This window comes from Colossoma macropomum, unplaced genomic scaffold (assembly GCF_904425465.1).
Source record: "Colossoma macropomum unplaced genomic scaffold, Colossoma_macropomum, whole genome shotgun sequence".
Lineage (NCBI taxonomy): Eukaryota > Metazoa > Chordata > Actinopteri > Characiformes > Serrasalmidae > Colossoma > Colossoma macropomum.
In genome coordinates this window covers 36,444,839-36,471,856 of record NW_023494784.1, presented here as the reverse complement: position 1 = coordinate 36,471,856, position 27,018 = coordinate 36,444,839, and the positions used below count along the sequence as shown (strand labels likewise).

Sequence of the window (27,018 nt, the reverse complement as noted above, 5' to 3'; positions counted from 1 at the left end):
AGACATTGTGAGGCAAAATAGATTTACAGCTATTTTGCCATTATTAACATTACATTTAAAAACTCCAAAGGGTTGTTTTGGTTCACTAGCTATTTGGATAGTACATAAAATGGCTATGTTTGCATTGCAGACATATAGTAAACCCTGGTTCCTATCACCACCACTGTAGAGAAAACCAAACTGGAAAGTTTCTCTACAATTTCACATCAAACCATTTCAAGTCATACCTCTCTGAATTACTGTATTTACATCTCCAAAACTAAATTGTGCAAAAATTTTGAAAGAATTTGGTGGCATTTTCCTTTAAAGCGAAAGGTGGAGATGGACACAGAATTTTAGCAAAAACAAATTCATGGTATCATTCGTTATTTCTTGAAAACTTGATAGTTTTTTTTACAAAGTTAGGGTTACTTTCCTATCTTTTGACCTGTAGCGTGAATGTCTTTAGTGCCATATTTGTTACATTGTTTTGATTCAAAATCATTTACAGTAGTTTGATTATCATGGACACCGGATCTCCACAGAGTTTCATCCAATTCCCCTTGTGTTCAAACGAAAGTGGGTTTGAGGTCCTCTTTGAAGTTGACCACAGGATGAGAGGAGCGGTAAAGCTCCTCAAATTCACTGTCTGAGGTTTCAGAGGTGCTGCTGCTGCCGCTGGAAGCGTAGGGGTTGTGCAGACAGGCTTCGCAGTAGGGTCGGTGGTAGTAGCAGTAGTCCTCTGAGCTGCTGGACTCTGAGTCTGAGTAGCCGTATGGATCTGCAGCTCTAGTCCCTTCCGCATGCCCTGCTGAAGGACTTCTGGGACATCTCACAAAGGAAGACCTTCGATGGGCTCGTCTTGAACCCCTCCTGCTCGACCGTGACTCATGCCGTGACCTTGCCCCTTCGGCCCCATCTCCTTCCTCATCTCCCCCGCTCTGGTCTTTGTTTGAGTCTGGCCGCTGATTCAAGTTTGACGTAGCAAAACTGGTGGCTGTTTTGGAGTCATGCTCCTTTAGTCTCTCTTGGCCAGATGGTGCTGATCCCCTCCTGCAGCCAGGGGGTGCTGAGCCTGGGTAATAGTAAGGAGGAGGGCCCGTTCTGGAGGTGTGGAAGGGAGGCCTGCGCTTTCGCATCATATACGGTGAGATGCTGGGGAAGTAGAAGTGCAGGGGAGATCGAGGGGAAAGAGGAGAGAGGGGAGAGAAAGTGATGAGGGCATTTAGGTCATCACGAGGAGGATTGGAGGGTCTCCTCACTCCACCAGGTGATCGGTGCGAGCTGCTCACAGCGTCCACACTCAGGTCCTGCAGAATCTCCTGCAGTTGCTCGCTGCTCACGAAACCCTGGCGACCTACCCCTGCTACCCCTGATGACACAGTGGACTCTGCTGCATCACCTTGAGGCAGACTGGCCCAAGCAGGGCACAGGGCTGTGGAACCCTGCAAGTTACTCAGGCTAACAGGTGAATTTGATGCCATGTTTACTGTTATTGAAGGTCCAGGCCCAGCAGATGTGCTTGTGTTTAGTTTTTGCTGTGCTTCATCTGTGTTCCTCGTCAAACTTGCACACTCAAGCTTAAAGTGGCCAACCTGTGAGTTCTGTGAAGCTCCGTCTGGACTGCGAGGAGGTGGAGGAGGCACGGAAGTAGCTTCGTCAGCTGCTAATGAACTTCCAGGAAGTCCTTGATACAAGGGTACCAAAGAAGGTTCAGAAGGAAGTAAGGGTGGAGGCACATATGGTGGAGGGGAGAGAGCCGCAGGAGAAGTGTCTGAGTCTCCGAGAGGAGAAGGAGGAGGTTCGGCAGGTACCACTGTGGTCTGGGTGGAGCAGGAGTTGAGGTTGGTGGTGGATGAGTCCATTTCTCCTTCGTCCTGCAGGTGGCTTCCAGACATCAGCTTCAGCAGTTTGTCCTTGGCGTTGTTCACTTGCTCTTGGAGGCTGTCTATTACTGCATTTTTCTGGAAATTGGAGAGCAGGAATATTAGTAAGTCACACCTGGGATCAAGAATAGTTCCTAATCTTGATCCTAAAGTACCCCCACCTTCATATTTTAGTGTTTTTCCTAATCCAAAACACCCAGATTTAGACCATTTCTGAGGTGAAGCAGGACTGAAACGGGGTCCAGGAATATGTTCATTAGAAATGTGTTCAAGCCAAAAGCTGATTCTAGAACACCAAGTTTCTTTTGAGATATGATCTCTGGTCTCCATAAACATGTGAGCCTTTAAAAAATAGCAAAAGCACCTTGAATAGATAAAGATCACTGCAAGTGAATGAATGAGGAAGGAAACGCTTTAACAGGATGTGAAGTCACAAAGCAGGGCCTTGAGGAAATGTAAAACAAAAGGGCTGCGCCTTAAATATGGGTCAGTGACGCATAGCAAAGCGCTCCTCACACCCACCTCTGGAATCCTGGTTCAGGAGCTTTGAGAAACCACTAATCTCAGAGCTCAAGGTATTATCATCTTCACCATAAGAAGCTCTTTAGAGCTGTATGAGAAATGTACACATAATAAAATGACAGGAAACTGTGCTATGACAATTTCATGCAGGTTAGAGCTGTTAGATTCCAGAAAGTCAGTGCTGGATAGCACAGCCCTGACACAGTGGACTCTGCTGCATCACCTTGTGGCAGACTGGCCCAAGCAGGGCACAGGGCTGTGGAACCCTGCAAGTTACTCAGGCTAACAGGTGAATTTGATGCCATGTTTACTGTTATTAAAGGTCCAGGCCCAGCAGATGTGCTTGTGTTTAGTTTTTTGTGTTTAGTGCTACAATATAATATTTTTGATTATGAAGTTCAAAAATCAAGACACTGACAGATCTAGAAAAATAAAAAGTACAATGTTAATAAACTTTATAATATACCATTATAATTTATGCTTTGAGTGACAATTGATCTTGAGATATCAACATCATGTGTTAACATCTCATTTGTTCCTTAGCAACACAAGATTTCAGCTTAAATATATAACCTATTGGATCTTAGTAAGGCATTTTGGAGTGGACCTTGAAATATTTGAGCAGTTGAGCAGTTGGTTGGGTTCACACATCATTTCGTATATCAGGCTCAGGTCGGGTTCAAATTTCACGTTCAGGTTCTCACAGCCCGCTTCCCACTTTTATCAGATATTGCCATGTATTTCCCCCACTTTAGTTTTTCTCTTTACTTTATTTTTCTCTACTTTCACTGCCTTTTTTTAAAATCTGCCACACTGGGGTCACCAACTCTTCACCAAAATCCATAAAACCCACATTCATAAGAAAATGGGACATAACAGCGAATCGATGTAGGAAAGTACAGTTTAGTGAAGCTAAAAGGACGTTTGATTTGTCTGGCCAAAATTGAAGAAGTTCTATGCAACAGGTTTTATGTGCAAAAATAGAGTTTTAGGATTAAACAGGTGAAGGCAGCACCTCACAGCACCGTAAAGCAAAAGAGCAGCATAGTATGGAAAGTTATCAGATATCAAAACATATTTAACATGCTGTTCAAAAGTATTATTTGATGAATACAATCATTATAACAGCATTTATACTTTATTTTGGACAGCTGAATATTTTATTATAGCATATCATTTTGTACTGTTTCAAATGTATAATAATGACAGTCAGTCTCTACAAAGTTACAGGCACTATCCTGTCAGGTTTAATCTGGCACTTTGGGTGATGACTGGCCAGTTTAGGTCAGTTCCAGACAGAGTTTTGTTGTCCTCGGGTCAGTTTCAGACTCAAAGCATGATAATGAGGTTTGGGTCGGGTCAAGTTCGGACTCAAAATGCGATGTTGTGTATCAGGTCAGGTTGGGTCGGGTTCGGACAGAAAATGATCAAGCTGTATTTGAGTTCGGACAACAATTTCAGGCCCAATCAAAGTCCTAATTTGGAGAGCTAATGCCAGTCAAATGAACTCAGCTGACCAGCGGTTGATAGCTAAACTGTAATGTCTCCTGATTCTCCTCTGTTGACTCCTTCAGCACTGGCAGCATCATTTAACTGTCAGCCACTGTTTTGCTACAAATGTTACATTTAGCTTTGCTACCCACTTTATTTAAGTATAATACAGCTGAACTGATGCGTTAATGTGGATGGATGCATTTTTCACAAAGTGGAATTTCTCAGCTTGTGGGTGCAGGCAAACTGAAATGGTACTGTATAGAATCAAGTCTGAAGCTTTGGAGTCAACTACCAAGTCTCAAGTGCTTGGAATCCAAGCCTCTATATGGGAGTGACTCCCAGCCCTAAGTTGTATGTATTCACTGGCCAGTTTCTGCTGTTTTAGCTCTGGACTCTAGAAAGCTGGATTTGAACAACCAGCAACTACCAGATTAAAGTGCAGAATGTCCACCTGAGGGCATTTACCTCTATACAGGGTGAGCCATATGGATAGCACAGCCCTTTTATGCATAGCATCCCTGTATATACACACAGCATTCCAGTTCATATGCACTGGGACATAATGTAAGTCCTCAGCCCTTCTGAAGATACTGCCCAACAGAACTCTAACTCTAATTTAACTCACATGTTACCACTAATTATGTTCCTAAATCACATCAGGAATATTAGAGCCAGGTGTGTTTGATTATGGCTGGAAGTGAACTCTGCAGGAGGGAAGATCTATGAGTGAAGACTTGGGCTGACCTGCTGTTTGTGATGACAGAGCACAACGACACATATGTGAGCAATGTGAAAACCGCTCATACCTCACTAATTAGCCTCTTCATGGAGTCGTTTTCTCCGAGCAGATAGTAAATTTCGTCTTCGCTGTACATGGAGCGCAGGCTCTTGCTTGGACTACTGAAGTACTTGGCCATCTGGCTGGGGTGAGGATTCACCTCCTCTTCAAACTGCCTCCACTGGGTCAACTGGAAGGAAACAGAATAAGGAAAGTTAGGTTTATCGCGTACACATACATTTCTTCCCGCTTATACTAGTGGTAAAAAGAAAGTTGGGGCTCATCTCCATCTCAGGCATATGAATTTCTTCCTGCTTATGTTGGTGGTACCTTTCTCCTGCTGAGTTAAACTGTTCAGAGGCTTGTGCAGATGTGCATGATTCATCACACAAGCTCTTCCTCTTGTGATTTCAGTTGGTGTGCTTCATCTTTAGCCACAAATAAGGTTGATCACTATCAACTAGCATATTGAGACCCCATCCCTGGCCTTCAAGTAAGAAGGCCAAAAATCAGATTTACACAATTTACCCCAAAGGTACACACTTAAAAAAGATGGTTCTTCATGGGTTGTTTAGTAAAGAAGATGATTCTATATAGAAGCATGAACGGTCAAAGAACCCTGTGCATGATTAAAGGGTTCTCTGCATCATGGAAGTGTTCTTCAGATTGATGGGGAATGTGCTGTAGATGATTCTATAAACAGGTTAATATCGTAACAATAGCAGAATCCTTTTTGGCTACGTTCACATTACAAGCCTCATTGCTCAAACCTGATTTTTTGCTCAGATCTGATCTCTCTGACAAGATGGTTCACACTCGTTTAGGTGAGCGATTTAAATCTATCATTAATGTGAACAAACTGGCGTCCTGAAATGACCCGCATATGTGTCATGAACAGCAAACAAAAGTGAAGAACGAGCCTTAGCTGCGAAGATAATGAACTCTCAACAGCTCTCTGCTGTTCAATATTAGCAAATTATTATAGCAAAATAAAGGCAAAAAGGTGTGATGTGTTGCTTTTCCACCGTTTACAGGCTTCAACTTCTGTTCGGCGCTGCTGCCATGGTAACGCTGAATGATGGTGCACGCGCAGTGGGAAAAAAACACATGAATTCAGATTTGTGGGTCCACACAGCCCTGAAAACTTCAGATCTGAGTCACATTAGGGCAAAAAATCAGATTTGTGCCACTTCAACCTGATAATGTGAACGTAGCCTCTGGTGCTTTTCAAAAAGGTTCTATATAGAACCATCCACAGCACATTCTCCATCAATCTGAAAAAACATTTCACAATGCAAAGAACCATTTAACCATGCAAAGGGTTCTTTGAGTGTTTATGGTTCTATACAGAATAATTTTCTTTACTAAAGAACCTTTCAAGAACCATCTGTTTTAGAGTGAAGTCATCCAGTCAAGATATTTTTGATGTCCAAAGACTCTTAGTTTCTTTCTTTAGTTTTGCACTGGAGCTACAAGACTAATTTAGCTATCAAGTAAAAAACGTAAACCCCACCAATTAGCACTGTGCCAAATCATCACACTCATGCCTTCAATAATGTCAAGTTGTTAAAGAATCTCAGAGAGGCTCTTTACACCTTGCATCAACATGCATGTTTTGCTGATCAGATCTTGGGCTGAACGATTACTGATTTTTGTATTGAAATCACATTTTGAAGGAGTGTAATTATAAATTCAAGAGCTGCAATTTTAATACTATCCTATGTACAGAGCTTGTGAACTGGCAGTCTGGCTGCATTCAGCATTCAAGCATCAAGCACATAAAATGCATGTGCTACTAGTTTTGAGGAAAAAAAGACGTGGAGCTTAATTTATAGAAAATAATCACATCTCTTTTTCAATATTTGTCAGAAAAATCGCAATTAGATATTTTCCCAAATCATTCAGTGGATCATGTTCTGATTTCAAGTACTTGACCAAGTGAAAAGCCAAGTCTAAACACAGGACACACTGTGATCGACTCCGCATTCAACACAAGTGTAAACAGAATGCATTTTCTATCTGCCGAGGGTTGGCTATCAGGAGAGGGTAAGCAAAGAAACGCAAGATATGCGAGGCTGGAGATCCCCGCATTGGAGCACTCAGGACTGATGGAAACATCCAAGTCAAGCTTGTCAATTCACATTGTCACAAGGGGGAAAAAGTAAAAAACTGGGGGAAAAACTAAAAGCATCTGAAATCTAGTCAGTATACCTAGTGTAGTTTATAAAGAGATTATTAGACATTTATTAGACCAGTATTATTTTATTCTATCGAGTGAAATAATTTCATTTTGCTGGTTCCAAGAAATAAAACAGATAATGTTGTAACAATTTATAATCATGGGCCCCTACAAGTAGAAATGGAACTGTTATTGAATAGTTTGTTAATGAAAGTTAGTAACTGCATAATTGTTAATTAATTAGTGCTACAATTTGAATTAGTAACGATTTACTTAAGCACGGTAAATACTTTTCATAAATGTAGTATATTTAAGTGCACTAAGTGATATCACACACCATTATAAATACATGATATAGTTGCAAATTTAAATAGGGTCTAATTAATGATTGTTAATGTTTACATACACATCATAGTTATTCATAATGATTAGGTTTCTACAAAACAATGATTGATCATTTGTAAGTAAATGGCTAATAATTTCAATGATTCCAGCTTATAATGCATATAAAACTATTATATAACTATTAGCAGTTGGCATTTCACTTGCCAAGACATCATTTTTGGCAGGGTAGCTCATCATATTCCGTTCAGTTAAGCATATCTGCTCTTTTTCAGGGCAGTTGTGCTGGGCTAGGGGAAACATGGGTCTTATTGCAGCTCACCTTGGAGAACACAGTGTTAAGCATCTATCTGAAGAGCACAGCGCTGTCTGCTCTCAATGGAATTCCAGTTATTGACCATTTGCCAGACACTTGTTTATCAGTAGCCAGGACAAACACTATCTTCAAAAGCTGTGTTGCAGTAATATCAGCCAACATCCACTCTGTCAAAGAGCTGAGACATGCAATGTCCTCCTCACGCTGACATGGACGTCTGGATACACAACTTTGATGTTGGATGCTGAGTCACCTCCTCTTGAGCTAGCTTTATTGATTGATAATGCCTCAATTCATTCTTTTTACTTAAGGGGAAAAATCAATGGGCAGAAGATGTGGATAAAGTTTGAGCCAATGTTTATATGCATGTTTTATGGGCCAAGAAGCAGAATCATAACTTTCACTTCAAAAATATTAGCATTATTTATAGTAACATTTGTGCATAATAAAAACTATGATTTCATTCTATTAAGGTTCTTAAGAAATGATTCAGTACATCTCAGGTTGCACCAGAATTTCACTACATTATTTTGGTGTGATTCCAGTGGAGAGCCCTTGGAGCCTTCTAGGACTTCAGAGAAGACGTAATGATTTCTGGACACTAAAACATTCTTGTCTGTATTTTTAGTTCATTTTTATTTCAAAGAATTGTGTTGGTATTTTAACACTACAAGTATTATAGTACTACTCCTGGTTCCTTGATGGTTGGAAGTTTTGGTTGGAAACAAAAGGGCAAATTCTTGAAACGTCCAATGGAAACTGTCCAAATTTTCCTCCAGGGTACTGAGGTAGCCAAGCAAGCTCTCCCATTGATTAGCCCTTCAGAAGTTGAACCGATGGCCTAACGGCTTAGATTAAATACCAGAATAATTAGAAAGTGTCACAGAATCAACAAATCACATTTTGATTCCAGTACCCAACTTTGAGAGCAAAAACATCACTCTAGGACTTTTGGAAGTTCTAGATATGTCACTGACTATGAATACAACCAGTAGCCTGTAAGTAATGGAAAACAGCAGCAGCTCTTTATCAGGAATCTTTACTGAAAGAGAGACTGCAAAACTGATACATACAAGGTAAAATACATGTTAATGTCTTTTACAAGCTTCAAACAAAGCATGGAATGCCTTTCAAATGTCTGTGTTTAATCTACAATGGCCCAAAAATATCATTTGCACTACTGATAGTGAAAAATACTAACAGAAACCCCACAGGGGCGCTAGCAGTCTAATGTCCCAAAATCAGCCCAGCTGAATCTCCACCTTGCTTGTATTGATGCATTTTTACACCCCTTGTAAAGAAATAATGGTGTGCATTGTTTTCATTATTAAACTGTTTGTAGTGTGATAACAGACGACTGTTCCTAGCACAGATACCTGCACATTGCTTACCTGAGGAACGAACAGCAGGCAGTTAATGGAGGTGGTGCAGATGAAGATGGCTCCAGACACCACGCTGTAGACCAGGTTTGGCCAGGCATACAGGTAGCAAGAGACAGGTACAGCCACAGCTGTGGACGTCGTAACCAGACACACCGCTGCCATGATGGTCAGAGATTGGTTGACTGGAGGCAGGCTTACGTTGCTGGTCAGTCCAGCCAGGTATGTGCCATACAACAGCAGACTGCCCTAAAGGAAACTTCACTAATTATTACAATCACGTGACTTGTGTCCACAAATATCCAGGCACTCATGCTAATTGGGGAAGTCAGCTACTTTACGGTACACCTACTGCTGACACAGGCATTCAATTGCGTCAGATAAAGGGATATAAAGCCCCTCAACATTGGAACTGCACTCTCTGGAGTGATGGAGCTCCAGCCAATTCATGTGAGATGAGCTGACGTGGCTTTTTTGATCCAGAACTAATCATCCGACATCAGTACCTGACCTCACTAATGCTCTTGTGGCTGAATGTTCCTATATCCAGTGCAGAGCCTTTATAGAAGAGTACAGGCTGTTACTGCAGCAAAGAGGGATAAACTATTTTCTATTAATACTCTTGATTTCAGAAGAAACATTGGATGTACAGGTGTCTACAAATGTTTGGACATACAGTGCATGTCAGGCTTACATGGTTACCTTGACTGCAGAGAGGAGAATGACCCACAGGTCTGAGTAGTGAGAGGAGCAAGAGTCCAGCTGAGACAAGGAGTAATGCACATCAAACTCTGCTACCTAATATATGAGGAAAATAACAAAAATAAACATTCTGACATAAATCATAACATGGCTTATGTGATGGCAAACAAAGCAAACCAGCATTTACAGAGTTTTCTTTGATTTTGACACTATCACAACTAGATGCAACAGACATGAATTTCCTTTTCATTTTGCATCGGTACAAAAATTCAGCCCAGTCTAAAACGGACATTCCTGCATAGGGCACTGCAGGGCTTCACCAGCAGGGGGCGGAAAGAGAGATTCCATACCAAAGACTGTATCATTGTTTTGCTCTCCTACTCAAATCAGTGGGAATCTTATTTAAGGGAGCTTCTCAGCAGTTATAACTGTGGATGATCAGTGCAGTACCTTGACCACAGCGCTGACTGATCGGGAACACTTGATGGGGTCGGTCAGGCCCCACACAGTTAGAACCACCACGTCCACCAGAATCAACAGAGCCACCAAACCCATTAGCTGAATGTCTCGGATTATCTGAAACACAGGAGATCAAACTCAAGAAAGGCAATAAAAAAGGCAAACTTTTTTGTCTATTTCTTTTTTTCAATAATGACTTCTTGTCAGCTACACATCCTTTCAGACCCATAGCGCTGAGTCGTCTTCTCACAGTGGAAAGATGGACAGAAACACCTGTGGATGTTTTCAGATCTGAAGCAGTTTGATTTTCTCCTCTCTTTCAGAGATGAAAGCTTTAAGTGCTGTTTATCTGATGGGGACAGTTTTCGTGGTCTACCAGGTCTTAAATAGTTGAGTATCACTGTTTCTGTATCTTTTAATTATTTTTGCGATTATATTTTTAAGATTTTTTGAAGATTTTAGGCCCTTTCGCACCATGTCCCTAGTGAAATTGCCCTGCTCCTCCTTTAAACAGGAAAATCTGTGACAGGGCTGACACTGTGACATTTTGACTTGGCCTGAGTGTAACTCACCACTCTCTTGTCCGGTACACGCTGAGTGAAGACCCTGTACAGACGCCATGTTTTACCCAGAATTGGTCCAAACACCAAAGAGCTGCCAATGCAGAGAGTCCAGACCCTCACCTGATAAACACAGAGAGACAAAACAACATTGCAGAAAGACTGAATACATCATTTCCTCATGAAGTTCTCCCTATACTAACTCTGTATTAACTATGTTTGATGTTTTGTTAAGGGTACAATAACAGCAGCCATGAACCCTAATGATCTCTTGAGCTATAGCCAGGAGACTATTAGACTATCACCAGAAAGAATTATGATGAGATATTTTCCAAATAATTCAGAGTTTATGATTACTGCTCTTCAGTCTGACCACGTAATGTTAGCCTGTCTGAGTTTGGCATGCTGAGACTGAAACAAATCTAATCCCTGATAAACTCATCACAGCTGGGCAAAGGCCTCTCCTGTGTTTATCTTTGAAAACTGACCCATGCCGACAGGCAGCTTAGACAGACACACAGTCGAATAAATACAGGCCATACAGGCAGTCATTCCGTACAAACTTTCCTGAATTGGTAGTTCATGGGCCTGGCTGTATTAAGCACAATTCATCATGCTGCATAATTTAAAAGTCAAAATGGTCCGTAATCTTTGATCAAAGTTCCTTTACCCTCTATACTCTAATAATAAATCCCCAAAAGTTTGAGTTTTATCAAGTTGATTGATTGAACCTTAAAAAATCAGAGCAATGATTCATTTGAACTTTTTTGAACCTATAATTATATGCAAAAATGCAAAAAACACATGCTCTACATAGAACACACCTAAATATGAAAATATTCCCCACATAGTAGCTTACAATTTCTATTTATTTGGTGAGTTCGACATATTGCATAAAAACATAAAATATAAAATGTGCCATAACTTTTGCACAGGCCACATTTAGTGTTTAATTTTTTCCCAAAATGGTAAATAGAGTAAATTAACAGAAATTGTGCATTAAAATGTGTAGAAGTGTGATCTCTGTAGATGATGTGTTAACTTATTTTCACTTGACCAACTTGGGGGGTGCCCAAACTTTTGCTAAATGTACGTAATATTTTTTTTATTAAAATGAAGAAGATATGTTTCATGTACAAATATCAAAAAAGTTCATTCAAAGTTCTTTGGCCAACTTATTATCCTGAGTTGAGAGAACTGTAAGAATTAACCATCGGAAACAGAGCACATTTTCATGCAGGTTTACTGTGTTCTCTGTAGAGAATGTGTTAAACTTATTTTCAATTAGAAAATCAACAACATGTCATTTGAACAGGGGTGTGAAAACCTTTGCCTGAGTGTATGCCTGTGCAGGTGTATGCGCATGTGAGGGCATGTGAGTGCATGACAGCGTGTGAGAGATGTACCTGCAGCACAGCTCTCGGCCCTGCTGTCTGTAAGGGTGATCTGTCGTCCAGTGCGAACAGGAAGCCGCTAGTGTAGGTCAGGATGCTCCCAAACAGAGTGAGTGCATTCAGATTGGGGCTGGACATCTTCACAATCCTGATAAACAGAGTGTCATCAACTATACGCCACCATTCAAAAGTTTGGATCAATGTTTTCAATAATATACAAGCAATTTGTTTGCAGATTTGTGTCCACAATTATTCTAATATGCTACTGTTCTGCATTTTCAATTCAGAGGTTTAAACTAATAAGTAGATCTGTAGAAAAAAAAGAAACTTGTTCAGATTGATAAACAGAGCTGAAAATGACTCTAATATGATTGTTGATGAAGAGAATGTGATATAAAAATACTTATCAATCATTTACTAACAGAACTAAATATAAATCTAGTTTCAATATGACAAACTTTTGAATGATGAGAGCATTTTTGCATTTAAAAGCACAAAAATAAGCTCAAATGCCTTAAAGAGGCTGAACAGCATCTGCTAAACAGACAGAGACAGAGAGACACAGATTGAGAGGCAGAGATGTGTGCGTGTTCTGTACCTATTGTTTTTGTAGCGGATGGTGAAGATGAGGAAGAGGAGGGCCAGCAGGATCCCGCAGGAGAGCAGCATCCAGACCACGGCACAAAGAACCGGAGACAGAGACCTGCTCTGCACCTCCACCAACCTCTACACACATAAACATACACTCAGCATTACACACCCCACCTGCGCTTATAATGTCCACTGCACAGATGCATAATCACATATTCAAAGCAAATTTGTATGTGCTTGTAACCTGAGTGGGTGCATAGACAAATGCACACAACTGTTCAAACGTTTGCAATAATAAATCAATTTGAATCAACGCTTTCAATAATATAAAACCAGTAATATGACCTTAGTGTTAATAGCAGAACCTGTACAACATACTATAATGATTAAGCAAGATGTAAAAGTTCAAGAATGTCATTATAATTACAGTACACACTACCGTCCACTTCATTACGTACACCTGCTTGTATCTACACTCATTGTCCGTATCGTCAGTTCCACTTACCATATAGGTGCACTCTGTAGTTCTACAAGTTCTTTACATGCTTTGTTAGCCCCCTTTAATCCCGTTCTTCAATGGTTGGGATGCAGTATTATTTGGGTGGTGGATCATTCTCAGCACTGCAGTGACACTGGCGTGGTGGTGGTGTGTTAGTGTGTGTTGCGCTGGTCTGAGTGGATCAGATGCAGCAGAGCTGCTGGAGTTTTTAAACACCTCAGTGTCACTGCTGGACTGAGAATAGTCCACCAACCAAAAATATCCAGCCAACAGGTTCCTGTGACCACTGATAAAGGACGAGAGGGGAATTTCTAACATGGCTAAATCATCTTAGCAAACTGCAGAATCCAGAATTCTCTACATCCGAGTGCAAATTGGAAGTGATAAACATCCCTATGGAGCCTGTTCAGAATGAACACTGAGCGGCTGCTTGCATCCTGTGGGGAGAGGCGACCCGTGTTTTCTCAAAGAGCCTAAAGCTGACTTCTTTTTCACCAGCTTCTTATTCAAACGACCTGATCCACTTTAAATAGAGCAGCAATTACCTGTCTGCTCCATTTAAGGTAGAACAGAAAATACAAATAAGAAACTGGCAAATAAGAAGCTCACATCAGCGTGTTTTCTCCTTACTCTGGTGACTGACACATTTGGACGATGACCTCATAAAGCAGTATTTGAAGTATTAGGCACATTCAGTCTACTCATTGCCCATCATTATTGCACTAGACTAGGAAACCCGAACTGTTCCCAAACAGCAGATGAATGTGTGGATGACTTTGCTTGTTCCGGCTCAAGCTTGCTCTCCCTGCTTGACATTTCAAACAGCTTGGCTAATCAACCAACCACAGCATGCTGCTCTTTCCAGTTCTGAAAGCTGCGCTGCTGAGTGTTTTTATTACGTTTGTGCTCTTCACTTTTTTCTGTTAAATAGAACTACAGAAGCCATTCCTGATGTCACACATTTTAAAGCATGAACTCTAACTGTACTCAGTTCACAATGCACAACATCTCGCAATGTAGCAATAATGAAAAAGTGAAGATCATGCATATTGTGACACCTCTACTACATTGTATGAGCTATTATTGTAAATAAAATAAGTCACTCATATAACAGGTGCTTCCAAACTTTTAATTAGCATGTATGTATGTATGTATGTATGTATGAATGAATGTGATCACCGTTGAGAGAGTGCAGAGTCTCAGCAGAATGTCCCAGCTGTGCGGATTGTTGACTGCAGGATGAATGAAGCAGGATCCTGCCTCACACTCAGCGCTGCAGTTCGGCCTGAGCTCCATCAGCAGCCTCAGCCCTGCCTACGGCTCACGCACACATCCTGCAGAGCAGAACAACACTCAGCTGAGTTAAGTCATCAGTGGAAGAAAAAACGTTTAGTTGACTTAAAGTACAGAGCATTAAAATTCCATCAAAAGTTAGTTTAAATGAATGTTTTAATGCATTTGGCTTCAAACTGACTTAAATGTTTTTCTTTCAAAATGTATTAAAAGTATAAGCTAGAATTGGAAAACCCGACCTGCTCAGCACAGATCATAAAAAAATTACCACTAAAGTACAGCAAAAATGAAAGTAGATGCCATTAATAGCACTGCAGTTATTAATATTGAAGCCTGTATTCATAATCATGTTGGAATTTGTGCCAAAATAGCAATTTGAGCTCTACAAGATCTATATAGCCCAGAAAAAGCACACTCAATAGAGATTGGTATATACTAGAAAGAAACTCACACCAAGGATTATGAAAAAAATAATTTAGGAAGCACGCTTATAGCCCTAATCTGCCAACAACACAGCCACTCCCAACATGAACTAAGTGCCTTGCAATCCCTTCGCTGCTCTAGCACTGTGAATTTCCCCAATGTGGGACTAATAAAGGATTATGTTATCTAATCTTATTTCATATATATATATATATATATATATATATATATATATATATATATATATATATACATACATGTACACACATTGTGTGCGCGTGTGCATACATACATGTGTTTATATACATATATATATATGTATATATGTAATCGGATGCAAAAGTTTTTATGTTTTGTTCATTTTCCAAGTGAAACACATCCTCTAAGACAAAAAATAAAAATGTGCAGAGTATGGAGTCTCTGAGACTTGTTTATATAGTCTGTATGTCTATTTGTCTTTGTACCTCAATGCTTCTGTGCGTAAATGACCTTTTTGTTCGGTATTTTATTGTTTGTTATTTTAGAGTTTTGACTATCTAATAATATCTAATATATGCAGGTAGTTGGATGTTTTATGCTGCAGTGTGGAAAAGATGAAATGAATGGGCTAATAGAAATAACTTTATAACATAACTTTAAACATTAAAATTTAAAAATGCTTCGTCCATCTCCCATGACGTCACCAGTTCAGAGAGGAAGTTTTGTTACAACAGTGACGATAATAACCACCAGAGGGCTCTCTTTTGCACATGCACACCACATTAGACAGCATCAAACTGGCTCAGAGCCAAGCTGGCCAATAGCATGAAACATGAAAGGGGGTGTTATCACTTGAAACACTGTGCAGGTCTGGGAAATGAAGCCCATTGTTCAAATCAAAGCGCATAAGAGGAATTTTCCTGGGAGCCCACCCTTTTTATAATAGCACCTTTCCTCCAGATCCATAAACACTCCTGGAAGAGTAGAGGGAGAAGGCACTGTCTCTACAGTACACTGTTTAATGGACTACGCCGCACCAAATCATCACACACATACACACAATAACGTGGCGCACGTCACAGCAGCAGTAAGACGTGCATCCATAAGCCCAAAATGCCTGAGCAGAGCAGGCGTAGACGTTTCAGTGTGATCTCTACAACAGACTGACATATCCTCAGCTGACTTCAAAAGCACCAGACACAATGTGTGTTGATCCGTTTGCGTGTGTTGTGAGGCCCCTAAACAGCTTGAGTGATGATTTTATGACAGTTTAAATGTTGTACAGACTTGTTGTGGTGATGACGCCATCGTGTTCTACAGACTGTTAAATCCTCCGAGCCTAATTGCGTGCAGTTCCGTGTGTGTGTGTCCCATCTTAACGCTGGGCTCTGTATGTGTGCGTCTGTGTATGTTCTGTAAGCGTGTGATTGTATGTCTGAGGCCCATACTTATCATGCTTCTTCCCTGGTAAACACATATAAAATAAATGGTGCCAAACAAGAGTCAAAGAACAAGAACATGTTGGGAACTGCTTTATTTTCTAGTTTTCTGTTCTTGTTCCGCAATGCGATGGACTGGATCTGACCTGTCCAGGGTGTATCCTCCCTTCCGCCCAACGACAGCTGGGATAGGCTCCAGCTCCCTCCACAACCCAGAAGGATAAGTGGCTCAGGAAATGTGTGTGTGTGTTCCTTTTCCTTTGTTTTAGTTATTATTCATTGGTAAGCATGTTAATGCTAAAGTGTTGTTTTGAGTCAACTGTGTTCTGTTCTTATGGTTTGAACAATAACAACAAACGGCCTTTATGATACCCCCTAAGGAGGATTTGGCCTTAACACGAACAAGAGATCGCACTGATCTGACACCCAGTACTGAAATCAAAGTAGACACCAGCAATTAACTGGATAGGATACGGAAAAAAGAATGTCTCTGATCCACTTCTGTAACAGATGCAGCTCAAAATTACAGAGCCCTGCTGGTGACTTCCTGTATACATAAAAATAATGCGTGGCCACAACTTAGTAAGGCGTGGGAACAAGATAATTAAGTCGTGGCCACGGCTTAGTAAGGCGTGGGAACCAGATCGTAATGCGTGGCTATGACTTAGTAAGGCATGATCTCGTTTCCATGCCTTAATAAGTCATAGCCATGCATTAGGATCTTGTTCCCACGCATTAACAAGGCGTGGCCACGCATTATTTTTATTTGTATGGCATGTCACCAGCAGGGCTCCATACAAAATATCTCAGAACAGCTTGTACTGCAATATAAAGTAAAGCAAGTCAAGTAGGTCCAGACTTAACAACAGTCTCCACGTGTAGCCTTAATGTAGCCTTAATATAAGGCCAATGAATAGCAAGCTAAGTATCACAGGAATTACAATCCACTTATTTTAAATAGTCTAATTTTTTTACTCTTTAAAGTGCCAGGACCTGGATTTGGTTCCATACTGCAATTCTTCAGTCTCACAACTACATATCTTCTTAGCTTTGCAGTAGTTACCGAACAGTTTACAATAAATCTTAAGAAGGTCTTAGCAAAGTCAAAGGAAAATAAGTCAAAAAAGAGGGAAAAAAACAGGACTTTACATGCTGGGGTTCAAAATATTATTAAACCATGAGAAGACTGAAGAGACCAACTTCTAGGACTGAACTTTAGAGGCGTGGAAAAATATTCCTGCAAATTTCTTTGAAAAACTCAAAGTGAGTCTCCTGAAAAGAATGGAAGCTGTAATAAAGGCAAAGAGTGGACACAGTAAATACCAACAAATCTGATATTATATTTAGTTGATAAGTCTTCTGTGAAATTTCCTGTTAAGTATATGTTTTCTGCTTTTTCATAACACTGAAAAATTAATAATTTCTGCTTAATGGCTGTTTTGACTAGAAAATAAACAAATAACGGATGGTCCCTGACTTTTCCACAGGTCTATAAATCAGTACTCTTGCTGCGGGAAACTTGATAAAAATGGGCCCAAATATCTGGAACCGATATATTCATATTTTTATATATTATTTTACCAACAAAAATGTGATAGCAGTAGGTAGGTACAGTGTAAAAACAGTGGCAATTACTGTTACAACAATACACTGATTCTTAACTATGCATAGAACGCCACCAAATTAGCATCATTCATGTACCTTTTTTAATAGTTTTATAAAGTATCATGTTTTAGTTAATGAGTTTGATGAGTTTTCTGTATACATGCTCAATGACTGTCAGGGATTAAAAACAGCTCTACATCATCCTCATACAATATCATAGTATCACCCATGACACATGACACATGTCTGTCTGTTTGCCTTGTATGATTAGAAGTCTGTGTAATAAGGTTTCTTGTCTCTGTGTTTATGAGGAAGCACCTGTGCGGGTCTGTGTTCTGATATTGTGAGTAAGCTCTTGTCTGAATCTATTTGGATGGTGCTGTTTGTGTGACTACACACTTTGTTAGTGTGTTGAGTCACCTTCTCTGAGAATGACTAAACGCTTCTGCTCGAGAGTGTATCTATGAATTTGAGCTCCGCTGAAAAGCCTTGAGGCGTTCTCACCCACTCATACACAAACAGGCACAGACACATAAACGTCTAAAAGCAACAATCCAACATTTTATCACTGGATTATAACAGCGGTGAATTTTACTGATAGGATCCATGCGATTGGATAAATACGACTCTCTCTTTATTTCAATAGCATTTCCCTCTTATTTTGTTTGCTTTTATATCTGTTAAAAGCACTTTAATAACCTTAGTGTCCAGTCAAAACAGCTATTAAGTCCTTCATTATTATTTTTCAAGTTATTCATTTTTCAGCATACGAAAAAAAGCAGAAAACATACAGTTTACAAAAAATTACACAGAAGCCTCAGCAACTAAATATAATATCAAAGTTTTCAGTACTTCATGTGTCCAGTTTGCCTTTATTACAGCTTCCATTCTTTTCAGAAGACTCGCTTTCAGCTTTTCAAAGAAATCTGCAGGGATATTTTCCCACCAAGTTCGGTCTTAGAAGTTTTTTTTTTGTTTCTCACAATCCAAGCAATCCCATAAAACCTCCCTCCAAATCTCCACAGTGCAAATGTTCTCATTTTTTATTTCATTTTCTCTGTAACGGCTGACTTTTGCACTGTATAGTAAATCAAATGTATTACTATTGTTTTAAGACATTGTTGCTTGTGTTCATAATTTCTTTGTTTGATTAATATTGCACCAATATCGCTCAGAGTGTCACTGTTGTTGAAATCCAGCTATTACTGAAGAGTGTGCTGATAAATACTGGACTGTGGAAAATAATCCCACTAGGAATACTTTCATGGAAAGAATAAAATTCCAGCCAATGAACATACGAGGTAAATAAGGTTGTTTATGCTTATTACTGTATGTTTCTTACTGTAAGTCACCAGGTAGATAAAGGTGTTAAGGTTTTAGGAAAAGGGGTCTTGAGTGATGCAGCAGGCAGAAGGTTAGGTTGCCCTATTGCTGTATTGCTGAAACTGTAGTTCAATTTGTCTGTTCATGCTCCGTCCACAATTACATCCTTTCACAGCAACAGTTGTGATGTTGGACAAGCTTTACAGAGTGTTGAAAAAAATAATGATTTCAATTACATAAAAAATAAAAGTCGGACCATCTTAATATCATGAGGCAACTTACATTTAAGGTTCATGTACATAGCTGTCAAACAGGTTTCATCATTTTTAGTTGACCTAATTTTTTAGTCTGTAGAGTGTAATGAGAAATTTAGAGGTTTAGAGATTTAAAACATCTGCATTTAGAGAGTCTTACTAGTTTTAAATGAGATCTATTTTGTAGGTGTGTGAAAGTCTGGATATCAGTTTTAATTTCATGAAATTGACCAAACAGTATTGTGGTGGCAAATTCCAGCCTGTCCAGTTTCTCCCCACTTTGACACAGTCAACAAGACATACAGTCGTATGTAAAAGTTTGGGCGCCCCTGGTGAAATGTTTTGTTGATTTTAAGTAAAAGTAAAAATAAGTTAATGCATCCTCTGCGGATCAGTGTTATTACAGTTAACAATAAATTATTACTAAAATGAAATCAAAACTATAATGTCAACAGCAGAACTAACACAAAAATTACTGTATGAGAGTTTAGAAGTGGATCCCTTCTGGAGTTGGAGCTGAGCTGAGCTCAGTCTACTGTTGGTCTAATTGTAATCTACTCTTACCAAACACCCACTATCAGAGTGTTCATCATCACACTAAAAAATAAACTAAAACTGAAACTTAAAAACTAAATTAAAAAAAAAATCCAAAACTAAACAACCTGCTACTGATAACACACTTCTGCACATTTTAATGCACAATTACTGTTCCTTTGCTAAGTTGAACAAATTTAACATATAAAAAGGGTCCTGTGCAAACATTACAGCACATTTATATAAGCTTTGTTTACAATATGTTAAATAAAATGAAATGAAATGAAAAATAAAATTAATAAAAAGGGCCATATTTAAGTGCATTCTCTGTAGAGACCATCTACCAAAACAAGTCTGGCCCATCACACAGTCCTTTTTGGCCCGTACAAATTATTTTAATTTTCTGTTATTTTTAGCCCGTTTTACCCTAAGATGCACTACAGTCCCCAGCATGCGCTGCAACATAGTGTTCCCCCAACAGCAGTCTATGGGCCAGTGGTTACACAAAAAGAAAAGATGCCTGGTGTTTAGTTCAAGCAAATAGGCAGTTTGAAAAAAATACCTAAAACAATTTATTTTTATTTAGAATTATTTTTTAATAAGTATTCAATGCCTATTTTTAGCATATTTTGAATAAATAATGGTCCGCTTGGGTCATTTTAAGTATAAATGAAATAAAAACACAGCTGACCCACAGATTTGCTAAGATTTTTTAATATGGCCCTTTTAGTGGTTGTGTTTGGCACTCCTGCTGTAGAGGAGGTGTTCACTTATTATCTCTTAGAAAATCAATAAAACGTGTCTTTTTACTGGGGGTGTTCAAACTTTTGCATATGACTGTAGTAAACCAGAAAGTTGACATTATATTAAAATTTCTCATTATATTAAACGGGATGTTTGTCAACATTCTGTAAAACTTGTCCAACCTAGCAGCAATCCAGACACAGCAGGAAAAGATCAATTCCCAGCAAGAGGAAGCATACGTAGCAATGGAAACTGACAGAAAATAAGGAACACATTTGAAAAAAGAGCAGTATTCATTCTTGGAGTTTATTATACAGTGATTTGTAATTTTCATTTAAACAGCATTCAGGCCTGGGTGTTGGTTCAGAATGTCAGTATAGATCTCAAAGCCAACATCCACTCCCAGCCCTGAACAGCCACAGCAGTGCACTTTTTTAGCACACTGTCTGCTCCAATACACCTCATTAAACTCATAAAATGTGTGATAATGATCCAGCGAGCTGAATCAGGTGCCTAGAAGTGGGCAAAACAGTAAAGTGAGCGGTGCAGCAGGCCTCAGGACAGGGAGGGAGGCTGAAAGCATTACTCACTCACCATCACTCACAGCCGACAACGCTCAGCATTTTACCAGGCAAGAAAAACACAGTAAATGACTCTGCACCTAATTTTAGGGATACCACCGATATGGGAAATCTGGGACAATGATGATATTTTTGTGTGGGTTATCTGTCGATGCCGATGCCAATGCCAATGCCAATATATACTGATGTATTAAATATGGAAACTGGAACTAGATCCACTTGGACTAACATTAAGGATAATTAACATTCTGTCAGTGTCGGAACAAAACCTTTATATCATGTGTAAGTTAATTTAATGACGAATGGAACAACAGAAATGGCCCAAAATGCCTTGGAAAAACAATATTGTTACATTATAAGGAAAGAATTGTTTTGCCGACCCCAATAAAATTACCATTTTGGAGATACAAGGCTTGTTCCACCAGTGACACTTTATTTGGTGATGGTTACAAATGCATTAAAATAAATAACTTAGATATACTACTGTATAGTAGCAGAGTGTTGCCTAAATGTTCTGCTCTTCTTGAATATAATAAAGTACAAATATTGTATTCAGTACAATATTTGTATTCAGTGGTTTTAACTATTATGTTAAATCATATTATGTTAAATCATTTCTACAATTAGTGTTTATTTTTACGATTAGGGTTTAGTGTTTATTTAGTGTATATTTAATTCACACATTTCCTGTTTACTGTCTATTTAATGTTATTGCTACACCATGGGGTCTGAGAGTAACACAATTTCAATACGCTGTATGTCCTGTACATATTGTAGTATTGACAATAAAGCTGACTTGACTTGACTTGATATAATTGATTCAATTTCGATACCATCATGCATCCCTACACAGCATAGTCTAGTCATATCTAGTCACTGACAATCCTTAAACTACAGCATTTTCCTCACAGGTTATGATCTTTATTTAGTCTGTAAGGGCCAGGTTTGCACCCACAGACGAGTCCTAGGCCTAATAAGGATTTTCAGTGGAGAAACAGCGAAAGCATAATTTAGTTTGAGACTAAAGCCTTATGACTGATTTCCAAAACAGCAACAGATCTCTTCAGGATTAGCTTGTTTGAAGTATAAGTCTTCTAATGCAGCTACAGGCCTACACGGTCAAGCTCAAAAAGTAAAGGTCCTCCCATAATTTTTTATGCCTTGTATTATTACTGTTAGTCTGCTAGTCTTTCAGAATAGCATGGTGTAGAAGTGAAACTGTGCCAAAAAGCAGGTTTCTCTGCTGGAGGGAAAACAGCAGCACATTCTGGAATGAAGTTAACGTACATTTACTTACATCGCTTTGTGTCTTTATAGAGGGAAGCTACACATGTTCTACCACAGCTCTTATTCATAGCATCCACCACCCATTACTAATCAGACTGGAGGTTTATTCAAAGTGAACATAGTAACTCAGTTAATGCGCCAAGAACAGAAGTCTGCCTCCAGCATTTTGCCAAACAGGTCTGCTAGATAAGTTAATTCATAGCTGTCTGTTTGTACTTTTTAATCCCAGTGGTTTTAGGTTACCTTCAGTGAGAAAGAGCAGACTTTACTGCTCTATTTTGGTTCATGACTGTACTGTTGTAAGTAAAAAGCTCCACTATTTAACCATTGTAATGAAGTATAAGAAGGTAGTTTGAATAGTTTTAACGGTTCTTATTTTGATGAGCCATTGTTGAATCTGGTCTTACATCTGAATGTACTGACAGTCTCTGACAGTGTTTTCAGTTCAACATTGTGTTGTTTGTCTTAATAACGATCTGAAAGTCTTTTAGACTCGACACTCTCCTGTAAACCATAGGCCTAATGTATGTGCTTTCTCCTGTGTGGGTGGTTTGGAAATTCCTCCAGTTCCTTTCTCAAATGCTATCGTCACCTTCCCAAATTTAGATCTGTAGCTGACGGTTTCCTGCAGGCCAAACCGGTGGAGAAAGGCATTTCCGACCATTTTTCACAAAACTGAGCCACAGTCTGCGGGGATGTCGCTCACAGCAGCGGGCCTGACGCTGTTCATCCACCCGTATTCAGGAAAGACACGCCTCCTTCGCGAAGGACTGGTTCGTGCCGTCCCGCCTCCTGTGTCTGGATTGGCTAGTAGTTCGGAGGAGCGGGAACTGCTAGCCAATCCTAGCGCAGAAGGCGGAGTTAGTCTGAGAACGGGTAGGAATAAAAAACTCATAACGCTATCAGGAGAATGAAGGATCTCCAGAGGTCGCCTAGCAACCGGACACCTACTAACGGTCTGAGCTCGCGGGACGCGCCCCAATGGAAAAGACAACGACGACGGTCAAAAAGCTGAAAAATAAGCATTAAAACTAGCATTTTAGCTTTGGCCCAGATTTGACTGTAAAACAGTGTTTTACAGTCTAATAACTGCTCCTCTTTTGTCGAGTCAACATTTTCACGTTGTTTCATTAGCCTAACTTGTTTCTGTTGTTGTTAGCGCAGGCTAATATCGAGGTTTCAGTGAACTCAACACTGAAAAAACTGACACATCGAGTTTACCACTGTTAAATAAGACTGTTCAAGAGTTCTTTACTAAAGACAATTATTCTTTATAGCACCAAAAAGGGTTTTGCTAATATTGTGATGTTAAGCTTGTAACAATAGCAGAGCCCTTTTTTGGTGCTGTACAGAACCATTTTCAAAAACCTCTATATAGAGCCATACACAATACATTCTCCATCGATCTGAAGAACCATTTCACCATACAGAGAACCATTTAAGCATGAACTGGTTGTGTGTGGAACTTGTAATTCAATTCCCTTTACTAAAGAACCTTTGAAAATCGTTTTTTAAGAGTGTAGATTCAAATGTGTACTTGATAATATATACGTATTACATTTACACGGTTACTGCTCAAAATAAGGCAGCTGGAGGACAAACTAGTGATGATCACAGTGTAGCTCAGGGGTCAGCAACATGTGGCTCTGGAGTCGCATGCAGCTTTTTTACTGCCCTGTTGCGAGAATTAGATATTTAGGTAAAAATAAAATAAGATTTAAGATGAACATCAATAATTTGAAGACAAACTGACTTATTTGAATTTATAATAAGTCAGTTTCTCATTCGCCAGCTTCTCGTTCGAATTTTCCCGTTCCACCTTAAATGGTGCAGCAGTTACATTCTGGCGCCTCAGGCACCAAAATTAGAACAAGAATCCGGTGAATGAGAAGCTGACTTAAGCCTCATAAAAAAATTGAACGTTGAGAAACATTTTACAAGAAACTATTCTACTTTTGAGGAAATGTTTCCTGCCGGAGATGCGAGAAAAACAGCTGTAGATGAGCTAAAGCTTAAAGCAGAGCAAAGTGAGTCTGCGTTATTTTTAGCCCATACTAGTACCTTCGCACATACTGAGACATATTTACAGCCAAGACGGTAAAATGGACATTAAATGTTGTGGCTCCCAAGGTGGTTTGATTTTTGTTGAAAGGACAAAATGGCTCTTCTTAACATTTCGGTTGCCACCTCTGGTGTAGCTACTCCATTTTATTGGTCTGATAATGATGCACATTTGAATAAACCAAACTCAGTGCATTACTTTTTACAGGCAACCAGGTTAGTGTGGCTACTTTTTCAGTTGAAACAACATTTTCTCCCCTTTTTACAGTCTGGCTGCACACATGGGACCTTATCACTCTTCTGATGGGATTTTGTGTGGGCTGACAGATGTGTGTATGTGTGTGTGTCTTTTCCTGTTGAAGAGGATTCATCCATCATTAAATTGCAATGCTGCACTGAAAAGACAGATATTTCACCGGAAACGCAGTGGAAACTGCTTCCCCAACCCAGTGCAATCCATTTCATCTGGTTTTCGGGTTGTTTTGTCAGTTTTACCACTTAAATATTTTAGCAGTGTAATTTAATCATGAACTTCAGTATAAGTGTCTAAGTTAATATAAAAGTAAAAGCTCAGTTTACACTCTGTTAGATGTGTTGGCAAATCCAGTTGACCACACAAACTCAATGTCCAGTATTTTACTCAGATTTTCCTTCTTGACTGATTGACCTTCTTGATCCTTCTCTAAAGATTAAGTTCTTAAATTTTGAGCAGTGAATGAAACGGCGTGCTCTTTGGGGGGTAATATTGAAACATTCCCCATCTAATCCGATTAGCAGTTGATCGAGTAAGAATGCCAGTTAAGCCACCCCCCACCCGGCCACTTCATCTTCTTTGGAAAATATAACATAACCTATTGTTAGATACACTGAAAAAGATTAGTCAAGGATATTTGTGCTCTCACATCTTTAGATGCCACTGTAACATAACAGAATTACTCTTTTTTTTTTGTTTAAATATTAAAGGGAAATTCCACCAATTTTTCAAAAGATCTGCATAATTCAGTGGTGGAGCTGTAAACAAAGTCATTCAGCGTGGTTTCATGTGAAATGGCTTATTCTAGAGAAACTTACTAACTCAATTTTCTTTACAATGATAGTCATAGGAGCACAAATATATACAGCCATTTTATTTATTTTTCCAAAATAACCAGTGAATCTACACGTGTCTTCTGGGTTTTAATATGTTGATGATGGGAAAACAGCAGTATATCTGAAAAGAAACTAAGTTTTCTAGTTACTTAGTTTCTTTTCACTACATTGGCTTATAACACCCTGCATGTATCACTGCACCATGAATGAATAAAAAAAATATATTTCTTGACCGAACTCCTCTCAAAACTATCATAAAACAATGCCTCAGACAACAGCCATCGTATTTATAACCATTTTATGTAATAGCTTTCTGTGAGGGAGATGTCTGGTTCCCATCACCACCACTGTGAACAATTCTGACTCTGTAAGTTTCTCTACTACATCTTAACATTTAATTATGCAGAAATTCTGAAAATTGGTGGAATTCCCCTTTAAGGCAACCATGTTAATGCCTTTATTTTAAGGCAAAACAAGCTTTTTTACAGCTCCTGCAGGTTTGTAACCAAGCCCTGAAGGGAAGACAGAGAAAGCATTGAGAGCTCTACTCTGTGTCAGATTGGATGCATTTACAAACATGTCTCAACAGACTGGAATGAATGATGAATGGAAGAATGAGTGATCATGACATAGTTTGGTCCATTTACTTATTATGAGCCTAGGAGTAGCGAGGGTTAGTGCAAATGACCATTCCAACCATTTATAACAGTCTGTCCTGCTTAACCATCTCATTATCTGGAAACTGGATGGGTTTTTGTGTTAACCTGTTCTTTACGCACAGATTGGTCACCGTTTACGCGCGCACGTATCATGCCTTCAGCAGCCAAAGCGCACATGGAGAAAGAGAAGCTCTCAGAGCGGACAGACCTGCGGCGGATCATCCAAAAACTTTTTCTCCGTCTTCGCGCCATCCTTCCTGAATCGAAACCAAACGTCCAGTTTAGCGCACAGCCATAAAAGTAAAGGAGTAGAGGAGAGCAGACGCGCTGAGAGCCGAGCACCTCGCCACTGCTGTCTGAGTAAACGTCCGCGGGCAGTCAGTCGCCTCCAGCCCTTCAGACAGTGTGAAAGCGAGCGATAGTGAGCGGAGAGGAGAGAGAGAAGGATGGAAATGGGCTGGAACCGCGCAGAGTAATTGGTGGGTCGTGTACGGACCCAGTGCGCCTGCGCAGAAAGTTTTCTGGATGGGCGTGTGCGCGTGGGTTTACCCCTCTGTTGGGAGGGCAACTGGGACACATCAACTGACACAAGACATCCTTTTTTCTCATGAGCTTAAATCATATAATAAAAGAGTAGACGTGCTCCTCCCAGACACCGTACAAATTA

General features: G+C 39.6%; 1 protein-coding gene across 1 annotated transcript; it reads right to left on the bottom strand.

The window, feature by feature from the left end:
• On the bottom strand, nt 1-26,769 carry gpr156 (G protein-coupled receptor 156). The gene is made up of 10 exons (XM_036570689.1): nt 26,560-26,769; nt 14,260-14,414; nt 12,589-12,716; nt 12,003-12,138; nt 10,609-10,719; nt 10,028-10,153; nt 9,578-9,673; nt 8,888-9,124; nt 4,688-4,849; nt 1-1,943 (listed from the first exon to the last, which is right to left on the bottom strand). Exons 2-10 carry the CDS (start codon nt 14,374-14,376, stop codon nt 549-551), a joined length of 2,508 nt encoding a protein of 835 aa, XP_036426582.1. The 5' UTR covers nt 14,377-14,414; nt 26,560-26,769; the 3' UTR covers nt 1-548.
• Nucleotides 26,770-27,018: the final 249 nt, after the last annotated feature.